This window comes from Lolium perenne, chromosome 4, assembly GCF_019359855.2.
Source record: "Lolium perenne isolate Kyuss_39 chromosome 4, Kyuss_2.0, whole genome shotgun sequence".
In the NCBI taxonomy this organism is placed as follows: Eukaryota; Viridiplantae; Streptophyta; class Magnoliopsida; order Poales; family Poaceae; genus Lolium; species Lolium perenne.
The window spans coordinates 172,690,013-172,703,443 of record NC_067247.2 but is presented as its reverse complement, the minus strand read 5'-3'; the positions used below and the strand labels follow the sequence as shown (position 1 = coordinate 172,703,443).

Genomic DNA, 13,431 nt, shown 5'->3' with positions numbered 1-13,431 from the left:
AAAAAAGGCTATTTAAAAGTTTCAAAAAAATACGAAGTAAATTTTTGTATGTACATATTATGTTGATACTTACTCATGTGTTTTTTCACGAAAAAAATACCATTGTATGTGGTCTGCACAAAAATGACAAAATATCTAAATGAGAATAGTGAATAGGAACTTGTACTATTCACAGGAATAGGAATTTGCATTTTGTTATTTTTGTGTAGGTCACACACAATGGTATTTTTTCGTGAAAACACACACGAGTGACTATCAACATAATATGTACATGCAAAAATTTACTTCATAATTTTTGAAACTTTTAATCGGTATTTTTTTGGAATTTTCATAACTAGGTGCGCGTGTACCTAGGTTCCGTTCAGCATTTTCGTAAACTCTCCATGTTATAAAAAATGGCAAAAGTTTCACCGTTGGTTTGGAGCCATTTGGAGCAATACTAAATTTCCATGGAGGGGTAGTAAAGCTGTAGTAGTAGTCCCTAGATGCAGATGCGTGGCTCCAGTAGGCGCAATAAATGGTTTATACAATTTAATGTGGATAGGGCGAGCATGCAGAGGATGGTGGGAGGAGGCAGGCGAGTAAATGATCTTGCAGCTGCAACTGCTGGTGTGTGTTGGTATTGAATGTGGCGCTGAAGTGATGGGCCGCGCTGACTGAGCAAGCATAGATGCATGGCCGATCGAGGTTGTTGGAGAGACGGAGGCGACGAAATGAATGGTTGTTCGTACCACGTGGTCGTGAAACTAATTTTTCTTTCATTTTCCGCTGCAAACTGATCCAAATCATGCATGACACCGGTGGCAGGGCTGAGAGCTGGATTAGCACCAGGAGTTATGCACTGCAGTGGCCAGAGCCTTTATGGGATTAATTAGGGTCGATATGATTGAATCACAATTTTCTGGAGTAGATGTGATGTGGATGCAACTACAACAGCCCACCTAGAAATCTCAGCTCACTGTTTCCATTCTTCCTTTAAGAGCACCGTACTCCACTACACTCCAATGGCGCTACTTGTAGTATAGAAGAATAGTAGTGCTCCGCTGCCACCAGGTCCACCCCAAAAACACACGGGGCACAAGGAGGCCTGGACCCTAATTCAGTTCTTTCCTTTCCGGCCGTCCAGCGCCGGCAGCAGCCAAGGCTGGGGCAGATCGAATCAGCATCTCGGACGCCGCCCGGCCGCCCGGCCGCCCGTCCGCCGGACATGAATGGCCGGCCGGTCTTCGTGCTCTTCGGCTCCTCCATCGTGCAGTACAGCTTCAGCAACGGCGGATGGGGAGCTACCCTCGCCGACATCTACGCTCGCAAGGTAACTTCTTCCCCTTCCTCGTGTTAATTGCTGTGTGATTCTGAATTTCTGATTGCGACCGCGACTGCGACTAACTTCAAATCCTACCGGCTGGCCTAACCAAGATGAGAATTAATCTAGCTTACCTAGGTAGCAACTCAAACAGATATTCAACTCCTTCCGTCCAAACATTCTCCATTTTTATATGACGGTCTTCGTTTAGATATTAGGCACTTCGATTCCCCTAAATCTGAAAGCCAATTTTTTTTTAATTCACCATATTGATATTATCGTAAAAGTTAGCAGAGTGCAGCCACATAATTTGCGCATCTAGATTTGTTTTTCTTTTTAGTTTTTTTCTCCATTGAATTGAGAATTGCTAGATCATATGATCATATGATTTTGTTCACCTGCTGTTTTCTTTAACCATGTCGGATGCTATGCTCTATTTGCTTCTCTTTAACAGAATATTTCCATGGTTCCATTTTACACAACACACTTACATGGAATTGAGCTGAGCTGGGTGGGTAGCAAGGCTATATGATATCTTTTGGAAAAGCACACATCTCACTATAATAAAGTTGTCCCTGTTTTATATTTTCTTGTCTGACTTGATGTAGCCCTACAGCTGTAAGTTGGAATATCTCTTTTCTCGGGAAAGCGGGTAGTCGAAGCATTTGGATTATATATGAAAACGACGCAAAAAGCAGGGACAGTTCCAAGTTTTACTTCTACTAGATTTAGATGTGCGCCTTGGCGCACGATCCCGTGGAGCTCATGCCAAATTTATTTTGCATAACAGTGATAAAAATAGCTGTCAATATGATAATACATTTTTCAGGTTTGCACGTGTTTCCTGTTTTTCATACTGAAATTCCAAAAAAGTCAAACCAATTTCAGGCGTAATAATATGATGATTAGATCTAAGACGTAATAATATGGTTCAATATGAAGCACTACGACCACTACAGGAATCAACAACAATTTATAAAATGATAAACGCCTTTCAGTTGGTATCAGTCCTTAGGGCACGATCCCATGAAATTCACGTAGATTAACATTTTAGTATAACATAGAAATAAATAAGGTGTTGAAATGATTATTGGGCTTTACAAAAACGAAGTCGATATGATAAAATTTAGGCAAGGCACACAAACACTCCATGGTTCTAGCAAGAGCAACACAAGTGAGAAAGGAACAACAAAAAGCAACATCTACATAGGCTGCCTATGGGACAATTCGGTATAGCACGCTACCAAACCATGTCATTTCAATAGTTTCTTAACTCTTCATGTTCACCGCACAATGCAACTTAGCTATAGATCTATAAATCGCCAACTTGAGCCACTACTTGAATCGTGTGCTGCTTGGGCAGCCTTTCATCAGTTCACGAAGCAGAGAATAGGGCTACAACCTGAATACTTTCATCCTTTCAAAGGGACACAACCCGAATCCTTTCATGCTTTCAACAGCGCTATAACCTGTCAATCCTTTCATCCTTTCAACAGGGCTCCAAACTGAATTCTTTCATCCTTTCAACAGGGCTAAAACTTGAACATCTCTTTCGTTAGTCCACCAATAAATACCTCCAATTAAACATTTGATTAGATCCTATTCGTCTATGTACAGAAGAACAGATACCCCACCATAAAAGAACAGAGATGAGGTGCACATTGAAAATTTCAAGCGAACCTTAATTCGGGATATCATCTAAACTATTTGCAATATTGCTGGCAACATTGTCCATACACACATGAAGAACTAACAATATGGAAATAAACCAATGAGCGGGGATACTTTCATGGAGATTACAGACACATGAATAGAGTCAACAATTTATCTATGTTTGTAACTTGAGATCAGCAACGCCTCCAGGGATAGAAACATCACCACCCACCTTGGGCATTGGTAGGAATAGGAGGGAAAATGACACTGTGAAGCAACCAACCACAACAAATGAATAGCAGAGCACCATGTGGTATGGAAGGGATAAAATGAAAAGAACCCAACCAACACAAAACATGAAAAATACCCTTTAGAAACAGAACATGCAAACATTTATGTAAACAAAAAGTACAGGTTGGAGAAAAGGCAAACACCTGACTTCAGTGGCAACACCCTCTGAAATACACAAAGGCGTAGCTGAATTTGTAACAAAAATATACATGAGGGCATGGCGAAAAAACTACTGCCTAGGGGAGGAGAGCATATGCTAACGATGGGAAATAAAAATTATTTTGAGCTATCAAGACAGGAAAGGGTTGAGTCTAACAGCTGTAGTAATAGCCACGAAGAAAGTCTTCCATAATTTAAGAGGTTGGCATCAACTATTCAAAAGCAAGTGAGAACCTATCATAAGCAAAAAACAGGTGCATCATGTGTATATCTGTCAGAAAGATATAACTCACTGATTAAAAGACCTTTGTAGAGTAAACAGTACTTCTCTCTATGGTAGATTTAGTTCTCACCCGCTACTGCTATATATACTAACCATACCTAATTGATAATGCTACATCGATTTTAGTACTTCATCTGCCACAATATTCAAAAGAAAGCCAGTACCTATCATAAGCAAAAAAATCCGAGCACTCATTTAAATCTAGGCACTCAGCAACGATTCACACCTGGATCTGGATTAATTAAGAAGAGAAGAAGCTCACTTGAGGTATTGTACTTTCCGTCTGTTCACAAGCATGGAAATGTTCTCCAATGAATGTTCTGTACATATAGCTTATACTTTCCATGCTTTATCTTCATAAGTTTCGAATGTATATGAATTGTTTTGGTCTGCCAAAAGAATATATCTGAACTCAGAAATAATAAAAGATAATACGAAACATTCTTACCATTATAGAAGTTCTAAGGATCAGGTCCCGTGAACAAGTGAACTATACTCCCCGTTGTAATAAATAAAAACATGAACTCCAGTAGGTTGTACAAAGATATTTTAGGAAGGTGTCGGGTCAAAATTCAAAATTTAAGATCATAATAAGATCAGTTGATTGCTGCGGCATAATCTTCTACTACAGGTCTCATTCATATTCATTATATACAGTTATATCAATGTTTCTCCCTCGACAAATGGTTGATATGAGATGATGTCAAATATTTAAATGTATTCACAAGCCCTGTTCTTCTGCACAATCAGCTACACATCATACAAAAGAAATATTTAATTATACAGTTACCTCGAGACAATGATCTATTTTTGTATTTAGAAATGGCTAAATATGTTTTACATCATTAAGACACAGAGGCTATTACCCAGCCCCCAAGCTTTCATGGTATACCAGGCTTGAAATAAGATCCTATATGCTGCTTCTCTGTTTGTAGATCCTGATTTTTTTAAAGTACCCCACATGTTTAGCCCTTCCGTACATATATGAACATTTCTTATACCCCTCTCCCCTTTTAATTTGTTCATGTGTGTTAAGTGTTCTCCTTTGAAACCTGAAGAACCTATTGTAGATTTTAAGTTAGGTTTTCAAGTACCTAACTCAAACTCTTAAAGAACGTTGACGTGTACTGTTGCTATAATACTTTCCGTATTTCTTCTCTACATATTATTCTAGGAACAAAAGCACATAACTGTGCAAGAACTGAGGAGAAAAGAAACATAACTTACCTTGTTTCCAAATCTGAGCCAAACTTCAGGCCTGAAGACAAGTAGAACCGATGACGGCGACGGCCATGCTGACCACTGAGCCCCATGACCTTGCATACCAGATGAAAAAAAAACCATTACACAAATTCAGAACAGTAATACCCCTTGGACAACAAAGAACCAATTTGTGTACCAGGGAGCAGCTACGCTAGTGTCACTGCTCCGCCCAGTTACATGTGATATTTAAGATTTGTTAGGGATCATGAGGGATGAATAATAAAAACCCAAAGTAGTAATAAGCATGACTTAATCAATAGGACACGGAAAACAACTCCTCTGAGTCAGGCATCAACTGTTGATGACCTCTCTATCCACTCCACACATGACAGAGATCTAGTATACACGAAGCAAAATGAACCATCAAGCTTTCAACAAAGCTTGTTAGTGTAACTAAAAAAACTAATTACGCTTCTCATTTGTAAACATCAGGCAACACACATTTCAAATATCATGCTATTTACCCGGCAAAAATGCATGTGGAAGGAATCTCCTATATTGGATCAAGATAAAGTTCTACACATAATCATTTAATCTTTTGAACACACAAATTCAGGACATCATCAGAACTAAGAATTAGGCCCCTGTAATATTTTGGCAATCAAGAAACAGAGCTCCAACCTTCCCTAGTACTTCCTCCACAAATTATATAACATAGAGACAGTGAACAAAAAAAAATAGAAGCACTTATTCACTAAGCTAACTAAACACTCGATTGCATGATGTTGACACAGGAGAATCTGAAATAATTCAAATGTAGAGAGCAATAGGAGATAGGAAACAAATAGTAAAAACTGAAGAAATACACACCTTGAAAATAAGGATTGCCGTACAGAAGCAACCAAACGAATTACAAAATCTTGTCCCAGTGTCAATTTATTGCAAGTAATATGATAGAAACACAAACGGATAAATTCTTGAAAACCTGTAGAGAGACCAAAGATGACAATGGGGCCACAATTGAAAAATATAGAGATGAATGAGGGAAGGGGATTAGATGGGGGTTTAAACACCTGTACAGATGCAACATGGATGCGATAGTCAAGCTCCCATTTTAAGACGTCACCGACGTTGTTTGGGAGCACCGGCGAAGCTACTGAGGGCCAAATTGAGCCGTGGCCCACCCAGCTCCAGGGCAGATGCGCATATGACACACCGAATCCCCTCATCCAACTTCACTTCACTCACTATAAGACCACAAGTAATTTACTTTCATCAAACTATACTTCACAGCATCATCAGCAAGGGAAATTTGTATTTTCCCACATAATTGTTTTTCCCCACACTGAACCATCGGTAGGTATAGTGCAAACTTAGAAACATCGCATTGGAGGAAAGGAGGCAAGAAATGAAGACTTAAAGTCTAAAACTGCAAATACACAATAATGAGGCAAGAAAGAAATTTTTTGGAGAACACTTAAAACTCAATATCACTATGACAGACAAGAAATAACTCTTATTCAGTACCTTGATTCCATTACGTGAGAACTATTTCTATCTATTAATTCCATACACTTTTTCCCTCCATACAATCAACAAAAGAATTAGATAAAACAAACGACATGACCCAAAGGGACTTTACCGCAATGTTTCCTCAAACAATGTCACTTTTGCCATGCTGGCATGGTCAGAGAACTCATCATTGTGACTGGAATCTGCACACATCATAGGACAACAAATTCATAGAAAAAATTACCTATACATCATATCTTAACTGATGACGAAATGTAGATTATAAATAAAAACACCCTGAAGATTTCTATGCATATAAGGCCTTGAGGCGACCTATAACGTTAGCATATACATAAGAAAAGTTGAACACGAATAAGGCCTTGAGGCCACCTATATGAATTATCAACCATCATTTCATCACTATGCGAAGATACATGATGAAATTTACACAATAAATCTCACTGTAATGGTATAGCTATGCACATCTGAACAGAAATCTTTGTATACACATTAAGAAATATAAATACTCTTGTAGGTTTACTTTCCAAATATCAGATTCAAAGGCCTACCAGCAGCTGCAATCTTAGTTTTTCAAGGGCACTATGAGGTGAACTTATCTCCATTTATGCTTCTGCCACAATATTAGCAGAAATGACTAATGAGCACATCAATGAGATATGGTCTATACAAAACCATTGCAAAATCAGGTAAGTAATAAGGGACACCAAACTTAGATAACATTTGTTCGTAACTGAATTATCTCTCATGTAAAAAAAAACTGAATTATCTCAAAGCTCTCCTTTTTTTTGTCTTGCACACAACTTTAAGATTTAGCCAGCAATTTCGTGAAATAGTTTAAATGAGGTTCAGCTTCATCTTTCACATATTTGTTAGAGTAAATTCGTTAATGCATACAACTAATTAATCAGCTTATTCCTGTGGGTTTCGCGAACAACCAAAAAGACACGCAAAGAAGATGGATGCTCGAGTTTGACAAACCTCGATCAACATCACAGGCTGTAGAAACAATGGTTTGGTGAGCCATTCAGCAAAAGTGATGGAGCTCCACACCATTCAAGCTGCGGAACCCGGAAGCTCGTCCTCACTGTGCATTCGAAACAATCTAGATGAGCCAAATAGAATTAAATATTCAAAATCCCAGTAGACTGGCAGCATTCGAGCACTGTAACGGTTTGCCATGGATGCGATAGTCAAGCTCCCGTTTTAAGACGTCACCGACGTTGTTTGGGAGCACCGGTGAAGCTACTGAGGGCCAAATTGAGCCGTGGCCCACCCAGCTCCAGGGCAAAGGCGCATATGACACACCGAATCCCCTCATCCAACTTCACTTCACTCACTATAAGACCACAAGTAATTTACTTTCATCAAACTATACTTCACAGCATCATCAGCAAGGGAAATTTGTATTTTCCCACATAATTCTTTTTCCCCACACTGAACCATCGGTAGGTATAGTGCAAACTTAGAAACATCGCATTGGAGGAAAGGAGGCAAGAAATGAAGACTTAAAGTCTAAAACTGCAAATACACAATAATGAGGCAAGAAAGAAATTTTTTGGAGAACACTTAAAACTCAATATCACTATGACAGACAAGAAATAACTCTTATTCAGTACCTTGATTCCATTACGTGAGAACTATTTCTATCTATTAATTCCATACACTTTTTCCCTCCATACAATCAACAAAAGAATTAGATAAAACAAACGACATGACCCAAAGGGACTTTACCGCAATGTTTCCTCAAACAATGTCACTTTTGCCATGCTGGCATGGTCAGAGAACTCATCATTGTGACTGGAATCTGCACACATCATAGGACAACAAATTCATAGAAAAAATTACCTATACATTATATCTTAACTGATGACGAAATGTAGATTATAAATAAAAACACCCTGAAGATTTCTATGCATATAAGGCCTTGAGGCCACCTATAACGTTAGCATATACATAAGAAAAGTTGAACACGAATAAGGCCTTGAGGCCACCTATATGAATTATCAACCATCATTTCATCACTATGCGAAGATACATGATGAAATTTACACAATAAATCTCACTGTAATGGTATAGCTATGCACATCTGAACAGAAATCTTTGTATACACATTAAGAAATATAAATACTCTTGTAGGTTTACTTTCCAAATGTCAGATTCAAAGGCCTACCAGCAGCTGCAATCTTAGTTTTTCAAGGGCACTATGAGGTGAACTTGTCTCCATTTATGCTTCTGCCACAATATTAGCAGAAATGACTAATGAGCACATCAATGAGATATGGTCTATACAAAACCATTGCAAAATCAGGTAAGTAATAAGGGACACCAAACTTAAGATAACATTTGTTCGTAACTGAATTATCTCTCATGTAAAAAAAAACTGAATTATCTCAAAGCTCTCCTTTTTTTTGTCTTGCACACAACTTTAAGATTTAGCCAGCAATTTCGTGAAATAGTTTAAATGAGGTTCAGCTTCATCTTTCACATATTTGTTAGAGTAAATTTGTTAATGCATACAACTAATTAATCAGCTTATTCCTGTGGGTTTCGCGAACAACCAAAAAGACACGCAAAGAAGATGGATGCTCGAGTTTGACAAACCTCGATCAACATCACAGGCTGTAGAAACAATGGTTTGGTGAGCCATTCAGCAAAAGTGATGGAGCTCCACACCATTCAAGCTGCGGAACCCGGAAGCTCGTCCTCACTGTGCATTCGAAACAATCTAGATGAGCCAAATAGAATTAAATATTCAAAATCCCAGTAGACTGGCAGCATTCGAGCACTGTAACGGTTTGCCATGTCCAATAAAAGATGTGAGTAAAGTACAACGCTGATAGTAACACTTTTGGGTAATTAAGGTCAGCTGGTCTCCATCTTAACAAATAGCACGGCAAAAAGCTGCTCTATCGGCGTCAATTTAGTCAGTCCAGTAAGGATAATATGCTGTGAGAAGTTACAAATATTTAGGCAATGAGCAAAGACATGACAGAACCAATCTAAAAACCCCGATTAATTGTGAGTAAGAAACACATGGCAGAATCAATCAACAATCTTCCATCAAAAAGCTGTAAAAGTAAAATAAACCAGCACTGATGTGGCATGCTTAAGATAAATAAACACCAGTGTTCAACAGAACCAGGAAGAAGGAAACACCAGTGTTTCAAGCTCTGCTCAGCTGACTCCTTTGACACCTCATATGTAATTTGATATGAACAATAAATCATATTTTTACAAAACTAATATCCACCCATAGGACAAATTAATCAATTGCACTTAAACAAAAAATAACTTACTTGAAAATTTGGGAAGGGGGGTGCATCATGGCTACCGGCTGAGCTGAGCTTTCCCATGTCCTAGCGTGCCAACTGCCATAGGATGTGGAGTGCTAATCTGAATCCAGTATTGGATATGAGCAAACAATAGGAGGGCAGAAAATTAAGGGGCTGTGGACTAATGCAGATCCTGGATGGGAACTCCGGAAGATGTGTACCTGAACCGGCCCCTTCTCTCTTATCTCGACTTGCATCTGCAAGATGTATCTCTTAGAAGAGAAAATGCGTGATAGGCATCTAAGCCTGGTAGCAGTGAGATTGAGAGAGAGAGAGAAACCTGGGATCTTGTAGTCTTGCCGCTCCATCTCTCTCTTTGTGTCCTCTTCCTCCTCCTAGTTCTCACTGGCGTCAGTACACCACCATCAAACTAACGATGAGCACCAAGAAGGTGAGTCCCTGGAAAAAGTCCCTGGAAAAAAGGCACGAGGATGCAGGGCAGGGGGCTCAGATAAACATAAATCTGATAAAAAAACTAAAGAGTATCCGGACGGAAAAATCAAAAAACGAAAATACAGAACAAATCTATTATGAAATAGAGCACAAGAACAAACAAATCTCAGGAAAAGCAAAAGGAAATCTCAAAGAAAACAAAATCAAGAACCAAAAGGGATGGAGAGAGAGGATTTGGCATCGGGAGATGCGGCTGAGCCAGCAGGCTGTAGGGGACGGAGTGCTCCTCCCGGCAACGCTGCAGCTTGTGGCGGCGGCGCGAGCGGGACGGAAGGCGCACGAAGATGGCTGAGGAGACTGGGGGAAGGCGCTAGTGGTGGCTGTGGGGATTGGGGAGAGCGATTGGCGGTGGAAAAATGACCTTTTGTTATGCGTCGTCCTGGTCGGGGTCGGGCATGCCTAGGTTGCTCCCCTTCGCATCATTGGCTGCAACTCCAGATGTGAGCTTGCTGTGGGGGGATGTCCTCTGCTGCTTGTGCGGGCTACCGTCGCCCACGGCTGGTGCAACCTGCAGTAATCGAGGGCCGGCCAGCCGCCGCTCTTCCGCCTCCGCGTCTCCGGCGGCCGGGGAAATGGCGTCATGTTGAGGGCTTCTTGCTCGTCCTGGTGCGCCTGATCTACGGGGAGATGGAGGGGACGGCGACGCAGATGGCACGTGCAACGGTCGGCGCCATCGGTCTCCGAGGGAGAGGGAGGGGCGGGAGGAGAGAGGTGGGAGGTGGAGCGCTGCGGGGAAGAAGAGGAGGAGCGGGCGATTGGGGGAGGAAGAGGATGCAGGGGTTGGGCGAGTGGGGAAAAGGCGGCTAGGGTTTTCACAGGCTCTTTTTATATCCCCGCGCAGTCAAAATATGGACTGCTGAGATGCAAAGTAAGATCCATCCTACGGTTAGAAAATGGACGTCGCGGTGGATGCGCTGTGAGACCCCCTATGGGGGGCATCTATTATAGGTTAGATGCTTGGGCTATTTTCAACAGACTGCATCTAGTATTGTCAAACGTGTAGATGTAAAACTGTGTGAAAAATGCAAGAAAGTTATAAGGAATAAATGGTAGTACCGCGATACCTTGTAAGAACACTTCTGAAAACTGTTTGGGCACTTCTGAAACTATAACAGTTGTTATCTGACTTGACTAATATGTGTTTATCTTCAACTCATTCAGGCTGATATTGTTCTCAGAGGGTATATTGCGTGGAACTCAAGGCGGGCTCTTCAAGTCATGGACAAAGTTTTCCCCAAGGTTATCCCATTGTCTCCCTAGACCAACCTACTAATTTATAATTTCTGTTTAGATCTCCTCTGCCATTCTGGTAATTTGAACTTGTGCAGTGAACTCTTTTTTCTGGCAAGTTGCTGACTGGTTGCAACTCCTCTTTGTTAATTAGGATTCAGCAGTACAACCTAGCTTGGTGGTAGTTTACCTTGGTGGCAATGATTCTATCGCTCCCCACCCTTCCGGGCTTGGACCTCATGTGCCGCTTGAGGAGTACATAGACAACATGAGGAAGATAGCCGAGCACCTCAAGAGTCTTTCCGACAAGACTCGTGTGATCTTCCTAAGCTGCCCACCGCTCAACGAGGAGCTGCTCCGAAAATCTACAAGCACTGCGCTGAGTGAGATCGTGCGAACCAATGAAACTTGCCGGCTCTACTCTGAAGCCTGCATATCTGTATCCAAAGAGATGGACATCAAGGTGGTTGATCTTTATAACGCCATACAGAAACGAGATGACTGGGCGACGGCATGCTTTACGTGAGTCCGAATCCATCTCTAGCTTGTCATTTCTCTCTTGTTATATATTACAAGTATCTGAAGAGGAACATGTGTACACAAAGTAAGCAATGACTGAATTTCCAGGGATGGGCTGCATTTATCAGAAGAGGGGAGCAATATAGTTGTGGAAGAGATCCTGACGATCCTCAAGGAGGCAGAGTGGGATCCATGCCTGCACTGGAAGGCAATGCCTACTGAGTTCGCGGAGGACTCACCCTATGACCTTGTCACCTCCAGCGGCCTATCTACCATCAACCCATCCGAGTGGTTCTACCACAGGAAATTATCATGGGAATGAATGAATCATGAAGACATCTCAGATGTAGCAGCATGATTGTTTCTATATGAATGACATTGTGTGTTGATGAATGGGCGGTCGCTTTGTTGCTCATCAGATGGAAGAGCATGATAAGATTTTGCTTATTTGGAAGGATGCATTGTGTTATAGAACCAATAATGAACATTTTTTAGTTGAATTGAGCTGAGTTGAGGGATCATGAATGCACCAGCCTCAATGATTTAGTCTGTTTTTGTTCCCTAGTTTGATTTGAACATGCATGATTATGTAGCTCCATGGGTGGATTGTGACAACTACAATTATTACGATGGATCTGACTGAACTCACCAGTCAGTCACCACTATTTCTCTAGTTTTGCTTGCTGAGATGTAAAAGAAGTCCAGTTTCACACTGAACTTTGAGCCTCGGGAGCCTGTAGTGAAATTTGGTCTAGGTTATACCCTGAAGTTGCCAATTCCTTGAAAACATTTTTAGATGCCCCAAGTCAGTATTGTTTCTGATGTGGCGCATGTTTAAAGATGTTTTGTTAAACGGGCTGCTAACCTGGCACCTTTGTGGTAAAGCAAGGCGGGCAGGAAAGACAATTGGATCAGATCAAGAAAGGGAGCTTGAGCTCGGGACGAAATTGACAAAACTGACCATTGTTGGTGTTGGGGGATGACCCCCGGTATGCCAAAGGCATGCCAAACCGGATGGTTTAGGCTATCAAGATACCGGTTTAAAGATTATTTCAGGTTGTGAAGCTAAACTTTTGGCTAAGTAAATCTATATCGGTATCCCCAGAGGGGTATACCGGAATGGGCTAAGAAGGTACCGGATTACCGGTACAGGCTACACTGTAGCACGTCGGCAAGACTGGTCAAAGATTCTCTAAGGAGCTAGGAGACAAAGATGAGCGAAGCACTTCAGATTTAATCGAAGCTCTGAGGCAAAAGCAGATGATGACGTAAAAGGTACCGGAGGATGTCACTCCTCCTGATTAAAGACATACCGGCGTCACCGATAGCCAAAGAGGCTTTGTAAAGTAGTTTGTCTAGTCAAAGATGCCATTAGGGTTTCCTAGGGTTTCTTCCCCTGTAAGCCACCCTCTCCCCTATATAAGGAGAGGGGGCACACCCCATCGCGGGGACGTCGAACCTCATGTACGAAA

At 41.1% G+C, this 13,431-nt stretch overlaps 1 protein-coding gene and 1 long non-coding RNA gene across 23 annotated transcripts; one reads left to right on the top strand and one right to left on the bottom strand.

The window, feature by feature from the left end:
* Positions 1-1,002: 1,002 nt before the first annotated feature.
* On the top strand, positions 1,003-12,459 carry LOC127294666 (GDSL esterase/lipase WDL1). The gene is made up of 4 exons (XM_051324530.2): positions 1,003-1,312; positions 11,372-11,449; positions 11,595-11,962; positions 12,068-12,459. The coding sequence occupies exons 1-4, from the start codon at positions 1,208-1,210 to the stop codon at positions 12,279-12,281; spliced, it is 765 nt and encodes a 254-aa protein (XP_051180490.1). The 5' UTR covers positions 1,003-1,207; the 3' UTR covers positions 12,282-12,459.
* Positions 2,400-10,987, bottom strand: LOC127294667 (uncharacterized). 22 transcript variants are annotated; one of them, XR_011743051.1, is made up of 13 exons: positions 10,572-10,987; positions 10,038-10,169; positions 9,919-9,954; positions 9,722-9,818; positions 9,027-9,132; positions 8,157-8,229; positions 7,404-7,761; positions 6,535-6,607; positions 5,966-6,139; positions 5,763-5,877; positions 4,917-5,005; positions 3,952-4,078; positions 2,400-3,223 (listed from the first exon to the last, which is right to left on the bottom strand). It is a non-coding gene; the product is annotated as an uncharacterized lncRNA (long non-coding RNA). The 22 variants fall into 22 exon arrangements; XR_011743053.1 differs by having other exon boundaries at positions 10,038-10,156; XR_011743052.1 differs by lacking the exon at positions 10,572-10,987 and adding an exon at positions 8,596-8,657 and having other exon boundaries at positions 10,038-10,563.
* Positions 12,460-13,431: the final 972 nt, after the last annotated feature.

Coding starts and splice junctions, on each gene's coding strand:
- LOC127294666 (XM_051324530.2), top strand. CDS start 1,208: ATGAATGGCCGGCCGGTCTTCGTGCTCTTCGGCTCCTCCATCGTGCAG. Junction 11,450..11,594: donor TGGACAAAGTTTTCCCCAAG/GTTATCCCATTG, acceptor TTTGTTAATTAG/GATTCAGCAGTACAACCTAG. Junction 11,963..12,067: donor TGGGCGACGGCATGCTTTAC/GTGAGTCCGAAT, acceptor CTGAATTTCCAG/GGATGGGCTGCATTTATCAG.